The 21,773-nt window shown below is 28.5% G+C and overlaps 3 protein-coding genes across 3 annotated transcripts in view; 2 read left to right on the top strand and 1 right to left on the bottom strand.

Annotated features, from left to right (window-relative positions):
* The window catches only part of LOC117168250 (basement membrane-specific heparan sulfate proteoglycan core protein-like), a 1,113,250-nt gene that overhangs the window by 402,962 nt on the left and 688,515 nt on the right, over window positions 1-21,773 (bottom strand). The gene's annotated exons all lie outside the window — the stretch shown is intronic.
* On the top strand, window positions 12,205-13,345 carry LOC117168251. The gene is made up of 4 exons (XM_033353754.1): window positions 12,205-12,310; window positions 12,409-12,549; window positions 12,616-12,771; window positions 12,968-13,345. The coding sequence occupies exons 1-4, from the start codon at window positions 12,263-12,265 to the stop codon at window positions 13,145-13,147; spliced, it is 525 nt and encodes a 174-aa protein (XP_033209645.1). The 5' UTR covers window positions 12,205-12,262; the 3' UTR covers window positions 13,148-13,345.
* LOC117168252 lies at window positions 20,294-21,340 on the top strand. Its single transcript, XM_033353755.1, has 4 exons — window positions 20,294-20,373; window positions 20,474-20,614; window positions 20,681-20,836; window positions 20,976-21,340. The coding sequence occupies exons 1-4, from the start codon at window positions 20,326-20,328 to the stop codon at window positions 21,138-21,140; spliced, it is 510 nt and encodes a 169-aa protein (XP_033209646.1). The 5' UTR covers window positions 20,294-20,325; the 3' UTR covers window positions 21,141-21,340.

The following is a 21,773-nucleotide window of genomic DNA, read 5'->3' as shown; positions in this document are numbered from 1 at the left end:
TTTCTGGCCTATAGTTTAATCGTTAAGAAGCTGACTAGTAATATCTCGATAATCTTATTTAGTATCTGTTTTTTCCGTGCGAGTCTCCGCATTACATGGGAGTTTATTACTCTCTTCTTTGCCTTCTCATTTTCTGCTGTTCGATATTGGCAAGATGACACCCCTTTATGGTGATGTTTTTTGTCAATAAAATTGGTTGCAAGTTTTGCAAACATTACGAAGTTTATGAAGATTCATGGGCGCGTCTTATTTTGACAGCCATTAACCTTATGAAGAGAGAATACTGGGGCAGGTCCACTGCCTCAAAATAGAATGCCTAGGCGGGCTCGAAAGTTATCTCCCGGTTCCCAATTACATCTTTCAATTCATCTTGTGCTACATATGACCCAAAACAACAACATCGGTTATTCTCAAGAGGATTCGTTGCCGTCTATATTACGAACTGCATCGGGGCACATTTCATAATAAAATTACTCCTGAAGGGCCTTCGACCGAGAACACGGACCCTTTAAACTGTGAGAAAGTTCGTTTGGCTTTGGATTCGAAATATGACTGTTCGGTTTTTTTCTGCTTTCTGACATGTTCGGCTTGCTACATTACAAGTCGGTGTAAGGATCTCGGATGGATACAAACTTTGAAGCAGATCCCTCCTCGACTCTTGCTTTGCGACCAGTCGAATTTCTGAGGTTCAGCGAGCTCTCCAACGATTTCTGACAGCCCGTCTGTACAAATTAAAATCCAGCTGATCATGCCTCGAAAAAATAGATCTTCTAGCTTGAAATTAGTAGAACCTGTGATAGAATGTCCCCGAATAGCTTTCCCAGATAAAAGCTCACTGGACAGCGTTTTTCGTTTTCATGGTGAAGCTTCTTCCATTGCCCCCCTTCAAGAAAATTATAAGGAATTTGAGCAGCTATCGATTTCGGTTTGTCCTGTACACTGCCATAATACAACGATCAGCAGTTCAACTTTATCGACTCGTGTAACAAGAGTGACTGCGCGTTGTTTGCGCTTTAAAATTTGTTATATGTCTGCTGTTGAGTATTCTTGTAGCAAAAACTTCGGACAAGGAACTGCACTATGTCAATCACAGGCGTTTTTTTGCCTAATTAATGAGTGACCGGTTTTTCGGCACTGATCACACTTGTACTTATTTACACCGCTGGGACGTGCAGTGAAACCGTATTTCAAATCGACCAAAACCTTTTTTTTTTGTTCGAATTGCTTGTTGGATTGAATCGGGGACACATTATTTGGATTACGGTGAACAGGTATTTGGACACTAGTAGTGACAGTGTTGACTTCTCTAGCGCTATTTTTGATAGACTTTAACCTGATCGAATATGATTCCTTTGTTCCCCCACGCCAGTTCGCGATTAATAACTACTACATTTATCCATCAAGTCTGCTAGTAATTTTTGTTTAATTTATGTTTTTTGTCGAAATTGTTCGTATCAATTGAGGTAGTTGAATTTGCACTCAATTAAAATTTGAGGGGATAATAGTTGAATAACAGTTTTCTATATTAATATGTCATAAGGAGTAAAAATTACCGAAGAAAAAACGTAAATTAATTTTTTTTATGATATTTCGAATAATTTGAAATTGTCACTGCTATCGTTTTTACTATTGAAAATTATTATTCCGAACTATTATTCAAGAATATAATATATTATATGTAATAGTTATTTAAAAGAAAAAATGCTAAATGAAACTTCGGGGAGTGATCAATTTTAAGCAACTTGAGAAGAAATATTTTTAAATTTCTTAATAGTTGCGTGTGATCAGTTCCTGTCGATATGGAATATGCGTTTAAATCAAAGGGAATTTTTTCTCGGTCTTATAATATGTATTAGCCTAATCTACATATATTAAAAAATTTATAAAAACAAAAGAATATAAAAATAGATGATTTTTATGATAAAAAATGTTATTGTTGAGTACAGAAATTATGAGTTGATAGAATTCTTCATCAGGAAGAACAGAATTTTCAATTGTTATTATAACGATATGCTTGGTAGTAGAAGTACAAAATTTAGAGAAATAGTTCGCTGATAAAAACTCTCTGGTTTGTAAAGCGAGTATAAGCATTATACCTTATCTAATTATAAAGATATGAAATATAATTATAATTTATTGATAAAATTTTTCCTGTTATTCAAACCAGCATAAGCTATTTTCTTAATAACATGCGTACGTCAGTATGAATAGTAAGGTAAACATAGCCATAAGGTTCCAAAATGCTAAAGTTCCTGTGCCTTTTCATCATTTTTGCTGATGTAGCAAATGTAATTTCTATTATAAAATTATCTGTTTTATACAACGATAAAAAAATTTGTGTCTATTAGAAGTTTAAATTTATCAGAAATTAAATTGTTTATTTTACGTATCAGGTTGAACAACTCACAGTAAATTTTCGTGAGTTTTATGTTAATGCTCAACCCAAAAATTTATTTGTATATTCACTCATTCTGAAGAATCTGCTGTCGAGGAAGGAAAATATGATATTAATTGGCTTCCCAATATCAGTCAGACCTCACATCCTTTATCGGTATACTTTTTTTGAAATATATTATTATACAAATTCTATTTCTTCATAAGAAAAAACATTTTTTAGGCCGAACTCTCAATTATTACTGAAACTGCGGTAAAATAAGTGGAGTTGAGTAACCTGTGCGAGGTATATGAACATGGTAGTATTGAGGAAGACATTCAAAATTTCTACTAAAGGTCTACTACTGCTACTACTACTACTACTACTACTACTACTACTACTACTACTACTACTACTACTACTACTACTATTACTACTAGTACTGCTACAACAACAACAACAACAACTACTACTACTACTACTACTACTACTACTACTACTACTACTACTACTACTACTACTAAAGCATTCGGGTTTTTAACTGACTAATTATAGCTCGCTCTGCTTTTGTTTTTTCACGCCTGAGTGCTCGTCTGAGAGATAGCCACGGATCTCGCGCATCCCGCGAAGCTCCTCTTACACCTACCTGCGGCACGGCGTCAATTTTCGGAAGGGCTATAGGAGAGAGGGCTATTGATGTATTTTAATGCACTTAATTTAGTTCTTAAAATGATATACTCATCAGATAAGAATAAGAATCAGCGTAGAGACGGTTCAATGGGTCAACCATGTCTGAAGAATACTCAGCCATGGGGTGAGCGTGGGGTAAGTGTGGGATAACTGTAGGGTAAGCGTGGAGTAAGAGTGGGGTAAGCGATGGGTAAGCGTGGTTCAAGATTGTCTCAATGTCCACCCGCGGTCACCCCATGTACTTCTGAAGGTTGTGAACAATGGCTCAAGCATGTCTAATGCAGTGCTCGTAACGAGTGCCCCGAACTCTTCAACGCATGCGTCCCACTCGGCCTCTGATTCGTTGCTGTTCGCGCGCAATTTGAAATGCTATAAAATAACATTTTCATTGTTTATTAGGAATAATGTCATTTTAACTTATATAAATGTTTATTATACCGATATTAATTAATCTTAATAAAAATGTATTAATTGCATACTGTGTAAATAAAAAATAACCTTTGGTACTCACTTGTAATTATGGTTGCTTTTGCTGAAGATATACATTTTTGCATTAACTAATATAATTCTATTGAAAAACAAGATTGTTAATGCATTTTAATATTTTAATAAACTTTAAATAATAACATTTTCGAATAATTAAAAATATGCAAGAAAAATACAAGTGACTACCACAGGATATTTTTTATTTACACAGTATGCACTTGATACATTTTTATTTTCATTAAGATTTATTAATATCGGTCTAATAAACATTTATATAAGTTAAAATGACATTGTTCATAATAAGCAAGAAAAATATTATTTTTTAGAGTTTCAAATTGCGCGCTAACAACAACGAATCAGAGACCATGCGTGACGCATGCGTAGAAGAGTTCAAGGCACTTGTTACGAGCACTGGGCTAATAGCCTCATTGCCATGATTCGTCCACGTTTGAACGTGATTTGAATTTAACTTTGGCAACATTTTTAAAGAAGGACACAATCTACTAGATTTTCCTCACTTTTTAGAAAAGATTCGTGGCTAAATATATAAATTTTTTGGACTGTGCGAAATTTTGTAAGACGGTCATAATATTATGTAAATAAATTTACAAAATTTGTTTATATAGACATAATTCACTCACTTTTACAAGAGAATTACAAAAAAGTTACTTTCACTGTATTTTGTGAAATCTTATAAGACCGGCACAGATTATTTCTATTTTCATGATGTTTTTACTAGTTTTTTTGGACTTCACGGAATTGTGAAAACCCAACATACATCATCCATTGCACTTTTCAGAATAATTTTGAAAAAAATTATTTGTTTTAAACTTTGCGAAGTTGTTGAATAGTGCCATCATTTAAGTTTGCTATACATCGTTTCAATATTACCATGGTGTTCCAAATATATTAATAAATTTATAAAAATGTTTAAAATTGAATTTTGCGTGATTTACAATCAGTTTCCATATTTATCTGCGAAATTACCATAAATGATAAAAAATTTCCATACATTTTCCGAAATTTACAGACGGTTTTGAATTAAATCTTTGGCAATTGATGGTAAGTTATGATAAATTACCTGTAATATTACTGTAAATTACTAAAAACTTCATAAATGTCTGGAAATTTATAAAAAATGTTTAACGTTGAATGTTTGTTAGTTGATAGTATTCAAATCATTCACCTGCAAAAATTCTATATATGACCAAAAATTTCCGAAAATTTATAGAAATTTTTTTCATGAACTTTGGGAAATTTCTGGTAAGTTACAATAAATTACTTGTAATATTACCATTAATTACCAATTTTTTTATAAATTCCGGGATATTTATAAAAATGTTTAGAATCCAATTTTGGGTACTTTATGGCAATTTAATATAAATTTCCCAAAATTGAAATAAAAAATTTCTATAAATTGCTGGAAAATTCAGAAAATCTTCGGTAATTAATCGTAATTTTACAAGTAAATATGGTAAATTACCATAAATTGACTAAAATTCAATTTAAATATTACTATAAATTTTCAGTACGTTATGGTAATATTGCAGGTAATGTATAGTAACTTAAGATGAATTACTCAAAATTCCATAATGAAAATTCTATAAATTTCCGGTAATTTTCAGAAAATGTATAATTTGCATTATACACATATGACATTACTTTTCACTCTCAAGGAAGGAAAAAGTAGTGCTTTTGCCCCGCTTTATAGGCGTCGAAAAGGGCTGAAATCATTCATGTGTTATAAAAAAGTATATTTTTCTTTAACCAGTAACTTGAAAAATCGAGCAAAGTTACATTAATGATGCTCCTAGTCGACAATTTTGCAAAGTCCAATAAAAGTAATTTTTTCCAAAATTCTTCTAAAAAATTCAATTAGGAATGTTCCTTTTTGAAAATTTCGTAAATTCCAATAAAACTAGCAAACAATCATGAAATTAGAAATAATTTCTGTCAATCTTCTAAGCTTTGACAAAATAATATCAAAGTGATTCTTTTGCACCTTTAATTAAAAATTCTCTTGGAAAATCAAGAAAAATTGTGAAAATTATAAGAAATATATAATATCAATTATATTAAACTTGAAAATTTTACCTTTTTTATAAAACTTCAAAGTCCAGAATATCAGAGAGTGACAAAAATTTTATGTTTTTTTCAATAATTCTTTAATGTATGCTTAGGACTTTTAGTCTATATTTTTATCAAAAAATATCCGCACGATTCACCAATGCTGAAACTCCTGTGTCTTCTTTTCATTTTGGCTGACATATAATATGTAGTGTCTTCTAAAAATTGTTTTAAGTGCAATTAATTATAAATATTTGGGGTCTGTAAGTTTCTCATAATTTGTCTTCTATGGCTTTATATTTTAGGCTTGACTTTTAATTCGGTCAATGTTTTCGGCGGGAAGGAAAGAACATGTGTAGATGTAAAACAAACTAAAGGAAAAACTGATATCATCTGGAAAAAAGAAGTTAATCAGATCTCGTCGCCCTTAAGGGTATTTTTTTTTAATACATAAATATATACATTTTAATTTTTATAGCAAAGGAACATTTTCAGCCCAAAATTTATGTATGTTTCCCTAATGCAAAAAGATGTGAATACACGAAATTACACAACTTGTGTGAGAAATATGAAGAGGGTACTTTTGAAGGAAATGCTTAGAAATTCATTCTGAAAGTTGTTGCAAATGTCGGTAAGTGTCCAATTGAAGAGGTAAGCATTATTAATTTTGTTAATAAAACACAAGAAACTGTAACTTATTTTTTCGAACAAATTCTGATGGTTCGTGTGAGCCGAAAAATAACGTATTTCCAAAAGCACGAAAATTATGGTGTATTTATTATTTTCTTGTATATTGCATAGTTTGATCCCAAAATGCAATCTTTGATTTTTGGAAATTTTTTTCTTTGGTTGTTAAAACTAGAAATGTTTATCAAAAAATGTTTCTTCAACGAACTTGGCCTTTCCTCTAGGATCCTGAAAAGGTATACTAAAGCACAATTTAGTCTGGCCATCTTTCAAAAGTTATGCCGTAGACAGACAACTTTAATAAAAACCACAGACAGACCGAGAACATCTTAAAACCTGTTTTTTGGATTTAGGGAGTCTTGAAACGTTGAGAGTTAAAAAATCGGCGATAGTCAGTTGTTAAATGAAACTAATACCTTCTTAGTATAATGAAAGTGTAAAAATTCCAACTACATCCAACTTAATATAAAATTATTTAATTTCCAGGCAACAAAATCATGCGTCCCTAAACAATTCAGTATGTCGTATTCTACTGATAATGAAATTTGCGGAAATGTTCGGACAGAGTTCCAAGTATTTATGAAAAGTGATTCATATAATTCAGATCCACTTATTACTGGAATCTTCGAAGGGATTGTTGCAGGCAGCTAAATAAAAAATTTGTCTAATTATCTTCATAATTAATAATACAGCGACAATATTTATATCAATTAAAAGTGGTCAAATAAATAAATGTTAATTCTGCAATACAAAAAGTCGGACTTCCTTATTTATATCATTCTCTCGCATGCAATAATATTAAAAGTATTTCTCTTTACTTCAATAAAAAAATATTTAATCAAATAATTATAGGATCAGTTTATTTTGTTAACAAAAATATGCTGATTATTTTAGATAAAAAAATTGTCTACTATCCTAAGTGATATATGGAATATCTGTTAATCATACAAAACTATTCTTAAAAAAATAATAAGAGCTGAAGTACTAGTAGCTGAAAACATTCTTTGGAGACTTAAATTTTGGGAACTTGCTTCTGTCATGCAGACGAGTATTGATTTGTTCTTTAATTAAAAAACAGAAAAGAACAAACTTTAGATCTGTTATTAAATATGCAAACTCTTATTACTGACAGAAATATTTTCATTTCAATATTTAAAAAAGATTGTTTATTATTGATTACGAATGATTGAGACTCATTTTTCAGGGCAACATGAATATTTATCAGGCTGAAGTACTATTTAATTCAGTTCAAAATAGTTTAACAAAAGGGCACAGACCGCTTAGATCCGCTTAATAATGTAGGGACCAAAGGTAAAAAGGTATCAATGCAACATTTTAAAATAAAGAAAATTTAATATTACAATAAATAATATTGTAGTTAATGTTAAATTAAAAGTTAATATACAGATATCCTGAAAAAAAATAATCCTACGACCTTTGGACAACCACCTTTTATTTTTATATCCTTTAATTTTTTATTTCTTTCGCCTTTTTTATTTGGTATATTAACAAATCAAAATAAATAGACGTTTGAAAACAATAATCACAAACGTTTTGGCAATCACATAGCACTCTTATCAAGGCAAACAAAATATAATAAAATAGAAAGTATTCATGTCGGCAGAAACATCAACGAAACCACGATTCCCTCTTCCGGACACACGAGAAACAAAAGTTTGGAAAACCAATTATTATTTCTCATTTAAAAAAAAAACTTTAATATAAAAAATAATATTATTGCCAGAATTTGTATCTTTAATATTTATCTATACTATCGTAGATACTGTATTATTCAATTAATACAAACTTAATGTTTCTAAGAATTTAGGCAAATCTATAATACTTCAAAAGAGCATGGTGGTTGCGTTTCTCTTCCTGTCTGCTCCAATAATTTATATTTTTTATTTTATTTATTTTAGCCATGATAAGGTTTCTTATGAATAAAGAAACGTTTATGATTATTTTTTACATATAATGTTTATTGTGATTTGACAATAATAAAAATTAAAAACACGAAAGAAATAAAAAAGCGAAGGAAGGGGATTTGGTTGGTTGCCTTCTCATTTTTTTCACTCTTTTTTGTTTTTGTCCCACTTTGAATATTATGTGTGAAATAGGATTTTTAATTTAATTCTAATAGTTTAATTTAATTTAATTTAATTTAATTCTAATAGTGTTTAAATTTCTTTCATTTTAGAATAAAACTTCTGACAATAGGGATTGTTAGGCATTATCTGCGTTTGTACCAAAATAAATAACTGTATAATAAATTATATAATATAAATTATTCATTGAGAAATTATAACAAAAGAAGCACAGATTAAAATTTTAAGAAGAGCATATTCATTAGGGTGGCCCTTATTTATTTTTGAAAACAATTTGGCGAATCTTTTTGGGCTCAGCATCTAGTTTTGTTTAGATCCACAATAGAATGATCTCCAAATTTAAGCATAATTGGTTACGATCCTTTTAATAATATTTTTAATAATATTTTTAAATGTCACGATCCTCTTATAAGGTCCCAAAGAATCCACAACATGAATACTTATTGGGAGTTTCACGTAATATAAAGTTTAATAATTAAAATTTTTTAAATATAATGTATAATAATAATTGTAAATAGGTATTTTCTTAACTTTAACTCATTTTCAAATAAATTTTAAATTTTTTAAAACAATATCAGATTATTTATACATTTTATTTCCTAAAGGAATTTCGAAATAGGCATATATTGAAGATGCTATGACTTACATACAAAATGTAAGCAATTTAAAACCTTTAAAAAATATATGAATTTCTAACCAAGAAAATTAATTCTCTACCAAAAAGAAAGAATCCTCACCAAAATATATGAACTGCAAATTAAACAAAATTAAATTTTTATCTGAAAAAGATTTTATTTTGACTTTTCAACCTCAAAATATAGGTTTTGGAAGAGAAGTAAATTTTCAAGAAAATTATACTTGAATTTGCAACCCAAAAAAGCGATGCTAACGAAACAGTCGAATTTTTATTAAAAACGAATAACTTTTTCGAACAAATTGTTGAATTTTTTTAAAAGCAATTGCATTTTTATCCAAAAAAAGTTGCCATTTATACTAAAATATATGAATTTTTTAATTTAAAACAAATTATTAAAATTCATTATGAAATTAATTAATATTTAAATTAAATTAACAAAATTAATATTAAAATTTTATATAAATTTTTTCAAACTTTTTCAATTTTTATCCAAAGAACATTTGAGTTTGACTTTTCACTTTCAGTAATTGAATTTTTAACAAACAAAAAAATACTTTTTAACCAAATTCTCGCACTTTAAACCAAGCCGTTAAATTTGTTTTACAAAACAATGCACTTTATCGTGAAGCAGATGAAAATTAAAAATAAAAGGCAAATTTTTGAAGAATAGTTGAATATTTTACCAAAAAATATTTTATTTTCGCTCTTTAGCATCAAAATATGAGTCTGTCTCTTTAACAAACTTGATAAATTTTCCAGAAAATTGTTATAATCAAGTCGAAGGGCTTCAAAAAAAAAACAATTTTTTCCTTCTTTTGACTTTTTCTCATTTTGAGCGTTGTTTAGCCTAAAATTTTAATTTTCAATTGATTTTTTAAATCTTATCAGTGCTATAACTCCGACCATTTTCTTATTTTAAAATAGTCATGGGGATAAATTGCTTGACTTTCTAAGTACTATGAACAGCTGTACATACAGAATTTGTAAGTCTAAAAAAACTGGTACCAAAAATTTCGAAAATGCTCTAGGTTTTTGAGTTTTTATTACAAGAATATTATATCCGGTTAATGCAAAACTTCATTTTTAATTTTCTCTAATTTCCCGCCGACCAATTCTTCATTTTCCCTGACCATGTTAATATTCAAAGATAAGAATCTTAAGCTTCTACAAATTTTTAACCTATGATCTTTTGTAAATGAAATAAAAAAATTTCAAATTAAAATTCATTCTACTTAAGAGGTTCATTTGGCGTGTGATGTTTCGAAAAATTATGATCATAAATGAAGTATTTATTTCCGTTACGATAACTTATATTCCTGTTACCATTGAGGAATTTTATCAAACTAGTTTTAATTTTTAGAAACCGATTCTAAACTTAAAGAAAAATGTATTAAATTTACTATAAATTTTACTGAATTTTATTTTTGCAGCAACCTTATTTCGTAAATTTCCGTAACTTTAGTATCTTAAATGTGTCGGAATTTTCCACATTTTTTGTGACAGTGTACTTCCCCAATGAAATACTATAATATGAGTATTTTATTTTCTAAAATCTTTTAGAATTCAGATTTATAGAATTATTACTAAGCCTAACTTGGCCGTGAAACATATTGGATATTAGCTTCCCCAGATGGTATAAAAATGTTCAGAAATAATAAGTAAATAGGTAGAACGTGGGTTGGTTCACCCTTTTCATTTCCTCTCTCTTTTTTATTTTAATTGTAGATTGTCAGAAACAATTTCTTCCTTTATTCAAATTTGTTTGTCGTATTATTTTATTTTATGAAATAATAGTCAGAGTCAAATGCCAATACACGTGCAGAAATTTCAATTTGGATCTGATCGGGGCCTGATCAGGCAGAATTTGGCCCAAATCAGGCTACCTAGATGGGGCCAGACTCGAAATGAAATGCGATGTCCGATCGGGGCCCAAGCGCTTCCCCCAGAGATAACCATGCCTGGCCCCGATCGGGCCCATATTAATTTATTTTTCTTATTCTCAATTGAAAGGGATTCTTAAATAAAATAATAATAAGATCGAATATATCACCTCCTTAACTGAAATTTGAGAATATAAATATCAGGCTCTCTAACAGATCGCGATAAGAAAAAATTGGAGTATATCAGACACTTTTTTCGAGCAAACGGAAAAAGTCAAACGGCGCAATACAACAGCCAGCATTTTTGTATGATAAACCATTAAAGTATTTTGCAATATATTTTTAGTTTTAATTTCTAAATTAAAGTTGCTTTCAATTTCTATATTGAACTTAATTGTGGACAGTTATTTTGAAACAAGTGGATTATAATATTGCACTGGCTCTTTAAGTTATTTTTACACAAGCAAATATAAATAAGAAGGTTGTATTTACATTACTATTGTATCCAATTACCTAAAAATACGTGAAAATAAATATTTTAATGACGTCATTGTTGATCTAATTCGTTTTCACATTTATCAAATGAAATACTACTTTTTCTACTTTTCTTATAAATAAATAACCTCATTTCGAGGTTAGGTTTCATCTTAACCTTGTGCTAACTTTTGGCATTTTCTCCCCCTTGCTTCGTCACTTTTAAAAATAATAATTGAAATATTTTTGTCGCTTGACACTTTACATTGGAACTTGGGCGATTTGGAGTCAACCCACTTTAGTCCTCGAAATTAATGGAGCGCCATCTACTGGCAAGCTTGGTTGTTAAGCCGAGATCTAGAGAAGGCCAAATTTAACAAACTCAAAATGGTGTGCCCGATGTTGCCCAAATCAGAAATAAGGCAAACATTTGGTAATTTCTGCACGGGTAGTAGGATCTATACAATATATAGTTTGGCACAATAATATTTAGCTAGTTAGCTTAATAATTTTTAACATGCAAGTTTGACCTTTTTTATAAAACTAAAAAATCCAGAAAATCAGACAGTGGTAGACTAATTAATTTCTTTGTATTTTTAAAAATTTTGTCGCTATATTTAATTTATTTCCTAAAAGGATATACTTTTTAAATAAGAAAAGGAATACAGAAAAAATGACAAAAAAGAGTGACCAACCTAACCGGTATAGATAAGGAAATGCAAAAGGCTTAGTAATTGACGACTATTTTGCTGATAAACTAATTGTTGATAACAATTTTATGCTCTGTGAATAACGCCTGAAAAAGTCTGATGAAGGCTTTTAGTCAAAAGTTTTTATTAAATCTTAGCTGCGCGATTCCACAATGCTGAAATTCCTGTGTCTTCTTTTTCTTATTGCTGACATAGCAAATGTAATTTCTTTCAGAATAATATCTTTCTTGAAAGTTAATTAAAAAAATTCGATATATATTTCCCATTTATGAATTCCCTTTTTAATTTTATATTTCAGGCTGAGGACCGCACGGTAGTATTCAAAAAGGTTGATGCTTTTGGTGGCAGAAGAAATAAGTATGTTTATGTGAAACAAGCTAAAGGAAAAACTGAAATAAAGTGGAAAACTGATGTCACTGAGACATCATCGCCTCTAAAGGTATTTATTTTCCTGATATATAAATATGAAAAAGTTAATTTTTCATAACAGAAACTCATTCTTCAGGCCACAATGTATCTCCATAATATTGGAACGGAGGAATTTAACGTTTTCACATTAGGAAACTTGTGTCAAGAATATAAAGAGGGTACTTTTGAGAGAAACGCTCAGAGATTTATACTGAAAGCTATTGCAAATCGTGATAATTGTCCAATTAAAAAGGTAAATATAAATAATTTTGTTAATGGAGTAAATAAAACGTTTACTCTTTTTTTTTTTAATATTATATGATAGTTGGAGTGAGCTGAAAAATCAGTTATTTTGAATATACAAATAGAAGACTCAGAAAAAATTATCGCGCGATATTTAAAAAAAATTCCACTTTTTATATGCCTTATTTAATATATTTAATTTTCAGAACACAAAAGCCTATATCGGTGACTCAATTACGATTTCCCAATCTAATGATAATCAACCTTGTGGAAATTACTGGGTTGAGTTCTACATATATGCTCAAAACGACAGAGAAAATCGGATTATTTATGGACAGTTTACAGCGGCTGTTACAGGTTGCAAAATGATTAACGTTTATATTTGATCATACAGCTATATTTTTAGAATTATTTAAAAAAGCCGAAAGGAATTAATTTTAATGTTTCAATGAATACGAAGATAGCTAATGTCATACACCAATAGTTATAAAGAGAAAAAGGGTTGCATTTTATTTATTAAGCAATGGCACTATATTTAAGAGTAATTTTAATTTCACTGAACATTATGTACGCTCCCCAAATACATTTTTATTTTCTGAAAATATAAATTCTTGAATCTAAAATTATATTTTTGTTAATCTCATTTTTTCAACTAAATAAAATATCTGCAAAGAACCAAAAGGCGTTCAACAATATTATTTTTTCTTATGAAGAATTTTCAACTTGGCGTTTGTGTCCTATGAATATATTTAATTACAAAACGTGCATTTTTCAAAGATAAATTGGCGAAAGCTTTGGCCAAGGATAAGGATCCTCTTCACTGCCACATATTCAATTGAGAACAGTTTTTTTTAAAACAATAAGATTGCTTCCTATCCTGACAACCTAGGTATCCCCTCGAAATAAGGCTTCTCTGTGAAATTGGCAGAGCTACATGTGATTTTATTTGCCTAGAAATGTATTTGAAAAATAAATATTTTTTGCTTATTATAAATTTAGAATTGTTTTTGTGAAAAACAGATTTGTTTAATTCGATTATGCATTATATCAAATGTAGGGCTAATTTTTATTATTTCCTGAAGTCTTCTGAGCAGAATGATATATTATATATTTAATTAACATTAGCAGTTAATACTAACTGACTAAGCTCAATAATAGTGAGATTTTTTTCCGGGAATTCAAATAAAAGTAGCAATTAAGAAAGAAAACGTCTGATTATGTGAAAGGACTTGTCGAAAAGTTGTGGATTTTTTAAACTCTGCGATAATATAATAGGATTTATGTACTGAAAATATTGAATACAGACTTAGATATTACTTCGTTTTGCCAAAGTTACGGATATTGTTATTTTATTCAATTCATAAAGCAGAAAACGGCAAGGTTTTAGCTGCGGTAAGGAATATTCAATTTTTAAATCTTAATGAGATTTGTACCTTAATATCAAAATAGAATGAAATCTGTGTTTATCAGTTATTGGAAACGATAAAAAGATTAATTTTTTATGCTAGCATATAAACTTGTAAGAAAATTTCTTCTAAATTCAAAAGTTAAAAATATTTTATTTTTTTCAAAATACAATAAATTATGATTTTTTGTTTTCATTAAAGTATGATGGAAAGTGTGAGCAAACAAATCAGTTTTTTCTAAAAATGTAAGAGGCAGACTTAACAGCGAGTTATCATTGTTTAATAATGAAATTATTACCATGAAGTGATCCAATTTGAAAAGGGATACAAAAAAATAATACAGTTTGAAAGAAAAATCTCGTATATTTTCTAATGCGGGTAATTTTTTATATTTAATCTGAAACCTTTGGCCCCGTACAATTATGATCTTTAGACTGGTGGTTCCCTAAATTTAAGCAAAAATTACAATTTCTGCAATCAATAACAAAATCTCGTCGAATTCTTAAAAGAGGCAGATTTATTTATTAGAAAGTAAATGATGAGAATAAAAATTCAAAATTTGAAAACATTTAAGTTGGCCGTCCAAATTTTTGTTTCAAAATGATTACTTTTTTGTTTTTCATCGACAACTTGTCAGGTGTCAATGAAAATGCTATATTATTGTAAAAAAAAAACATATTTCATCATCTATGAAATTCACCATTTTTTAAAATTCTTAATGGTGTCTTATTAAATACTCAAAAAATCTTATTTTCTATACTTGTCATCCAAAGATCTTCAAACTTTCAAGAAATATCAATTCTATTGTTACAAAGTGTATAGTTGGAAGTAGATATGGAAATTTTCACTGAAGTAAAAATAATGCCTTATTGCTAGTTTCAAAAGTTAAAATATGAAATACATTTTCAGGAAGGATTCAGTGATTTTCAAAGCAACTTTCTGACAAAGTCCCTAAAGCTTCAGTATACTGTGATTTTTTTTCTTGCTTAAATACGAAAACTTTTCAACCAATTTTCATAAATGTTGATATTTCTGTTATTTTATTAGCCAACCTTGCAAACTTAATTTTTTTTGCAGTTTCGAGAATCACGAAAACTTTTCAGAAAATGTATTACATATTTTGTTTAAATTTGTAAGAAATATTTAGCTTATTAAAAATATTAATAAGTTGCGATTTTCACGTTAATGTAAATTTAGAGATCTACTTGCAACCATACATTTTGTAACACTACAATTAATTTTTCTTCCAAATTTGAAAATATTTTGACGAAAAGCACAGAAAATACGAGTTTTTGAATATTTCATAAGGCGCTATTTTGAATTATCTAAATTTTGACTTTTATGCATCATGAAATATGTATTGTATATAATTTAGGAAGACATCTTTAATTTTTTTTTTAATTTTAAATTTTAATTTTCATCGTGTGCTTTATAATAAATAAATCTGCCTCCTGGTAAGAATTTGAAAACATTTTGATATTAATTATTGATGTTGTAATTTCTGTTTAAATACAAGGATCCACCGTTTTGTAAATTTCGAGAGAAAAAAATTTGTGATTTTTGTGGTCACATTTCAATATTAACCGATTTCGCTCAAATTTAGTGGAGATCTTTTTTTTTTGTTTATTTTAACAAAATAGAAGGGCTTAAGCACAAAAAATTAAAATCTAAAAATTACGACCACCCTACATACAAACAATATAATTACAAATTAAATCAAAATCCGATATGGTTGAAAGTTCATAAGGATATTTAAATATAATTTTTATTTAGGAAGAATTCTTGTGTTTTTTCCGTTAATTAATGTTCCTTTTATTTCATGAAACAAGTTTTTATTTTAAAGCAATCAAAATTGAACTCATAATCTTTTCTCCAGAAATTTCTAAATCATAGTGTTTCCTTGAGGTATTCTTTCTATGATTTCCATATTGAAGTTTCGCATTCTTGATTGAATATTAAAATTGTTTATTTTCTTACTTTCCTTCAAAGTGCCTGCATCTATTTAGTTTTTTTACATACCTCATTATATCCCATTTTACTAAAATAATTTATTCAACTATTGTTTATTTAATTTATTTGTATTGCATTGATAGTGCATAGTTTGAGGCAAATTTTAATCTCACTTTAAAAAATATATATTTATGTTATATGTGTCACATTTTTCTGAATTAATATGTCACTTTTTGTGAAAAATACCAAAAAGATTGAGTGAATTGAATATTTTAATAATACTTAAGAACAGTTTCAAGAATCCTGTTAAAAACAAATTTCAAGTCTTCTTGATTCTTAGAAAATAAAATTTTAATTTTTTTGAAATACGAGGAGCTTGATAGTCGAAGAATAATTCAATAATAAATAATTTTCTGATAAAGATTTCCCGTTATTTTTTGAAGCGAGTATAAAATGTTTGCTTTATCTACTCAAGCATTTTATGTGAGCTTTTTATGCAGCATAGCCGCATCATTCGGCAATGCTAAGATTTTTGTGTTTTTTTTTCGCTGTTATTTCATATGTAATTTCTATTTAGGAATATTGTTTGTCCTAGGCAATTAAGAAATCTGGAGTTTTCAATTTTTCATACACTCACTTGTTGGTTTTATATTTTAGGCAGGTCAGCGTAACTCGACATTCTATGTGATTAAAGTTTCTAGTGACGTACAAGTCCGTATGTAAAAGTACAAGAAAATAAAGGAAAAACTGACATAATTTGGAATACTGAAGTGGGTCAGACCTCATCACCCTTAAAGGTATTTTTTTCAAATATATATTTATACAAATTTTAATTTTTATAACAGCGAGAAATTTGTTTGGCCACCCTGTCTATTCATTTCCGCAAATCTGAGGAAACTTATTCCACGCAATTAGAAAACGCGTGTAAAGTTTATAATAGTGGCAAGCTTTGAGGAAAATGCTCAGAAACTTATACTGCAAGCGCTTGCAAATATTAAAAAGTGTCCAATTCAAAAGGTAAGTTTACCTGATTTTTAACAATGAAATACAGTTCTGTAACTCAAATCGTTTTTTTTTGCTGTATTCTACTGATCATCCAATTTGCGGAATTATTCAGAATGAGTTTAAGATATGTAAGCAAGAGGACTCAAATTATTCACAACCGCTCATTACTGGAATTTTAAAAGGGACTTAACAGGTTGCTAAATAAAACAATTTTCAATTTTTTTCAGAATTATGAATATAGAAATATTATTTCTATTAACGAAATGTAAGATTTTTAAAAAATAAAGAAATTTTAAAGGTGCGATAAATAATAATATAGTCAATGTCACTAGTTCAAAATAACTATAAATAGAAAGCTTATATTTTATTCACTGTGCAATGGTACTATTTAACAGATACTTTGAGATCATAACACTGAAATGGCAGCTTTTGCAATAATTTCTGAAAAACTTTTCAAACCAAAAGAATAAAATTGGTTAAACTAACTTATTTAGAATGTGTTATATATTATCTACGTTCACCTACTATATTCCTTTTTGCAGAGATATGTACATTTATTTTAAAATTATACCCGAGTAAAAATACGTCGACTTGAGTTCGACTTGGTTATGTCTTGGGTTTGTCTCCAAGACATCGATGTCTGGCTGCGTCTCAAAAGTAAGTCAAGACATAGGCCTTCGTATTACTTGTATGGTCTTGGCTGAGATCATCGAACCTTTTTTGGCTCATAAATGAGATTAAAATTGACGAATGAAAAATTTGTAATTATTGAATTAGTTATTTTTCATTTAAAAATTCAAAATCGGTGGGTCTTGGAGTCATAAAAATTCGACTCGAGAGATAAATTTATGTCTTCAAGGCATAAAAACTTGTCGCCAAGACATAAATTGAAGTTTGGCTCAGTCTCAAAATTAAGACATGCTCAAGTCGAACCTTTTGATTTCAGCATATCTTGATTGGGGGCAATTCAAGTCGAACTTAAGTTGAAACATTTTTATTCCGGTATTCATGATTTTTCATGATATTCTAAACGATTTTAAAATATATTAAGATGTATTCGTTCATTTTTTTTTAAATATTAGTATTCTATTAAGAATATATATGTAAGAATATTTTCTTCATTCAATAACTAATTTTCTTTTCGTGTGCGGACACAAACTTTAAACTGCGTATTATTTCAAGAAATAAAATTTGCAAGATAAATAATAAATTTGGAAATTGTTACAAAGAAGATGGCATTGTATATAATTTGGAAAAAAATATGCGTTCTTAAAAAATAATTATAAAAAAGAAGATTTCAGAGAGAAGTAGTTTTTTAATTCTCATCCTAATGAGAAGGTATTTGTTTTATTTAAAATTTCACTTTGTCGGTTTTCATCAAATCTCCAGGTTTTGAGACTCACTGAGTCAGAAAAAACTATTTTCACGAAGGTTTTTGCCTGTCTGTCCGTCTGTCTGTAGTCTGTATTCTGTAGGCACGATATTTTTCGAAAAATAGATCAGATAGAATTGTGCTTTAGCACCATTTTCTAAGGCCTAAAAAGGAAGAATAAGTTCGTAAACTAGACATTTTGGATTCAAATTTAAAAAGTTAGCCCATTTTCAAAATTTTTAAAACCACATTTTTTAAAATTTCAAAATTCTATCTACGGTTATTCAAAGTACTCAGAAACTTAAACAATTTATCCTTATGACTTTTTTTCTATAAAAGGAAATTATCAGCGCATTTTCTACATCAAAAAAAAAAACTAAAAATAACATTTTAAGCCAAGCAACGCATGATATGAAAAAAGTGAGAAAAAAACGTTGATTTTTGAAAAAAATACTAGTTTGGGTAATAAAAATAATAAAAATAAAGAAAAATTGGCGAATCTAAAAAATTGTCTTGTCTTGCTTGTGCAAGAAGCCAAAGAAACTTTTCAACTCTCAACATTTTTCTTGACGGTCATATTCTTTATTCAAAACAGTAACGGTGTAAGTAGAACTATCTTGCTATACTATGTCATACATATAAGGAATTATCATTTTCTAATTTAATCTCTATTTAATTATTTTAATTAATTAATTAGAAATAATTATTTGTACCATTAACACACATCAAGTAATAATTTTAATTCTCTATTTGATGCTATCATACCATAAAAAATGTAGTATACATTATCATTTGTAAGTAAAAAATGTTCTTTCAATTAAACATAAAACAATGAGGTATAAAAGATTTTCCTTTGGTATGAATATAACCATTTTTCAAATGAAGAAAATATTTTATTATTTTTTTGGAAGATACTAGACGCGACTGGTTCGAGAATGTCGGTTAACGTTAATAAAAAAAAATAGTAAGGGAATATCCAACACTCCATTCTGATTGGTTCTTCAAGAATTTAATTTAAAAATTGCTACTTGGTGAGTTGAAGCAACCACACATTTTTTATGTAGTAAAAAAATTTTTAGATTCATATGATATCCTGAGAAATGATTTTGGGTATTGCATAAGATACGATAATTATAATTACGGAATCCAAGTTTTCAAAAAAAGTAAAAATCTTAAACTTTAAAATTAATAATAAAGGAAATCATAATTTTATCTCACTTGCTCCACATTATTCTATATGAATATATCAGTGGGTATGACAATTTTTAAATAGAATAGGTAAGTTAAATAATTTGACTATATATGAGAACATTTGGCAATTATTGCTAATATTAAATTTGGAATTTTCGATCATGAACAAGTGTAATCTATTATATACTGTAGTTGTTTAAGGAAAAATATTTACAATGAATTTTGGAAAGTCAACAAATTTTAATCATCCTATGAAGAAAAATTTTCAACTCTTCTGAATTTATAAATAATGTTACTATGGAACATGCCTTTAGATTTGCCAAAATTCCTTTCTACCGTATAAAATAAACCAACCTAATACACGACTATTAAAAAATTCACGAAAATAAAGGAAATTAAAAAGCAGGCTTTTTTTTTCTTAAAAAATATTGTTCAGGGGTATACAAATTATGTGACGGGACTTTAAAAAAATACTTTTTCTTGTAAACTCTAGGACCTTCGTAGCAGAAAAACAGTTCAATTATCAATAATATGTTGATAAAGGTTTGCTGTTTTTAAAACAAGTCTAACAGGTGTTTGCTTTATCTACTTGCGTACTTCAGTGTAAGCTTTTAATCAAACATAGCCGCACTATTCCACCATGCTAAAATTCCTGTGTCTTCTTTTTATTTTTTCTGATGTTGCAAATGTAATTTCTGTAAAAAAATATATTGTTTTCTGCAGAGCAATTTAAAAATATCAGTTTCTGCTAATTTGACATAAATTTAATTCTTCTTTTTATATTTTAGGCAGCGCAACACAAGGCGACATTCCATTCGGTTGAAGTTTCTGGTGCTGAAGAAAATCCATATGTAGATGTAAAGAAATCTAAAGGAAAAACTGACATAGTCTGGAAAACTGAAGTCAATCAGAAATCACCACCTCTGAAGGTATTTTTTTTTCAAATATATAAATATATCAAATCTATTTCTTTATAACAAAGACAAATTTTTTAGGCAACCTTTGTTTTTCATTTCCATAACTCTGAGCAAACTGAAACCACTCAATTAGAAAACTTGTGTATTGAATATGAAGAAGGCACTACTGAAAGAAGCGTTCAGAAATATTTGCTGAAAGCGCTTGCAAATGCGGATGAGTGTCCAATTCAAAATGTGAGCGTAATTCATTTTTTTATTCATGAATATGTTAATCATTATTTCCAATAAAGTATGATCGTTATGTTAAGTCAAAAAATAATCTTTTGCCAAATAAAAATTGCAGATACTTCATATAAAAATAATTAATTTCTAGGGAACATCATTATCTGTTCCTCATTCATTCTCCCTGTCATTTTCGACTGATGATCCACTTTGCGGAGATGTTGAGAACGCTTTCAAAGTATTCAAAGAAATGGACTCCAAAAAGTGTCAATTGCTCATTACCGGAAGTTCCAAAGGGACTGTGACTGGCTGCTAAATTAAAAATTATTTAACCTTTTTAGTGGATTCGATTTAAAAAATATTATGTGTATCAATGCAATGTGTTAAAATAAAAAATTGCAATGCTGCAATGGCCAATAAAATGTTTAATGTCATAGATTTAATGTTATTCAAGTAAAAAGGTTACACTTAATATTCTAACTGCTGGCTCTATAATTAAGTCTACAAATTTACTACCTTCATAATGACAGTTCCTACTACATTTACTTGCTACTACTACATAGAGTTTCTACTACTATATTTAGTGTTATTTTCTTAAATTTATAAAACAGGAAAGGTGAAGCTTTTAGCTTGGACATTAAATATAAAAATTATGAATATTAATAAAAATTTATTTACTTCAGTATTCAAATGGCAGGAAATCAGGGCTTATTAATCAGTATTTATAATTGAAGGGTTCATTTTCTAGCTTACTATAAACATTTTCTGCGCTAAAACTGAAAACACAATGAAGGCTTAAATAAACCTAAACAAATAATTTTTCGAATGCAACATTCCGTTCAAGAAATATGATAAGCAAACAGTTTATTGAAATTTGTTACAAAAAATTACATTTTAAAACTTTCTACAAATGTAGATTAATGTAAATACAGAAAAATATATGTAGAAA

The sequence above is a fragment of the Belonocnema kinseyi genome, chromosome 2 (assembly GCF_010883055.1).
Source record: "Belonocnema kinseyi isolate 2016_QV_RU_SX_M_011 chromosome 2, B_treatae_v1, whole genome shotgun sequence".
Lineage (NCBI taxonomy): Eukaryota > Metazoa > Arthropoda > Insecta > Hymenoptera > Cynipidae > Belonocnema > Belonocnema kinseyi.
This window is presented reverse-complemented; position numbering and strand designations above follow the sequence as displayed.

Coding starts and splice junctions, on each gene's coding strand:
- LOC117168251 (XM_033353754.1), top strand. CDS start 12,263: ATGCTGAAATTCCTGTGTCTTCTTTTTCTTATTGCTGACATAGCAAAT. Junction 12,550..12,615: donor AGACATCATCGCCTCTAAAG/GTATTTATTTTC, acceptor CTCATTCTTCAG/GCCACAATGTATCTCCATAA. Junction 12,772..12,967: donor ATAATTGTCCAATTAAAAAG/GTAAATATAAAT, acceptor TTTAATTTTCAG/AACACAAAAGCCTATATCGG.
- LOC117168252 (XM_033353755.1), top strand. CDS start 20,326: ATGCTAAAATTCCTGTGTCTTCTTTTTATTTTTTCTGATGTTGCAAAT. Junction 20,374..20,473: donor TTTTTTCTGATGTTGCAAAT/GTAATTTCTGTA, acceptor TTTATATTTTAG/GCAGCGCAACACAAGGCGAC. Junction 20,837..20,975: donor ATGAGTGTCCAATTCAAAAT/GTGAGCGTAATT, acceptor ATTAATTTCTAG/GGAACATCATTATCTGTTCC.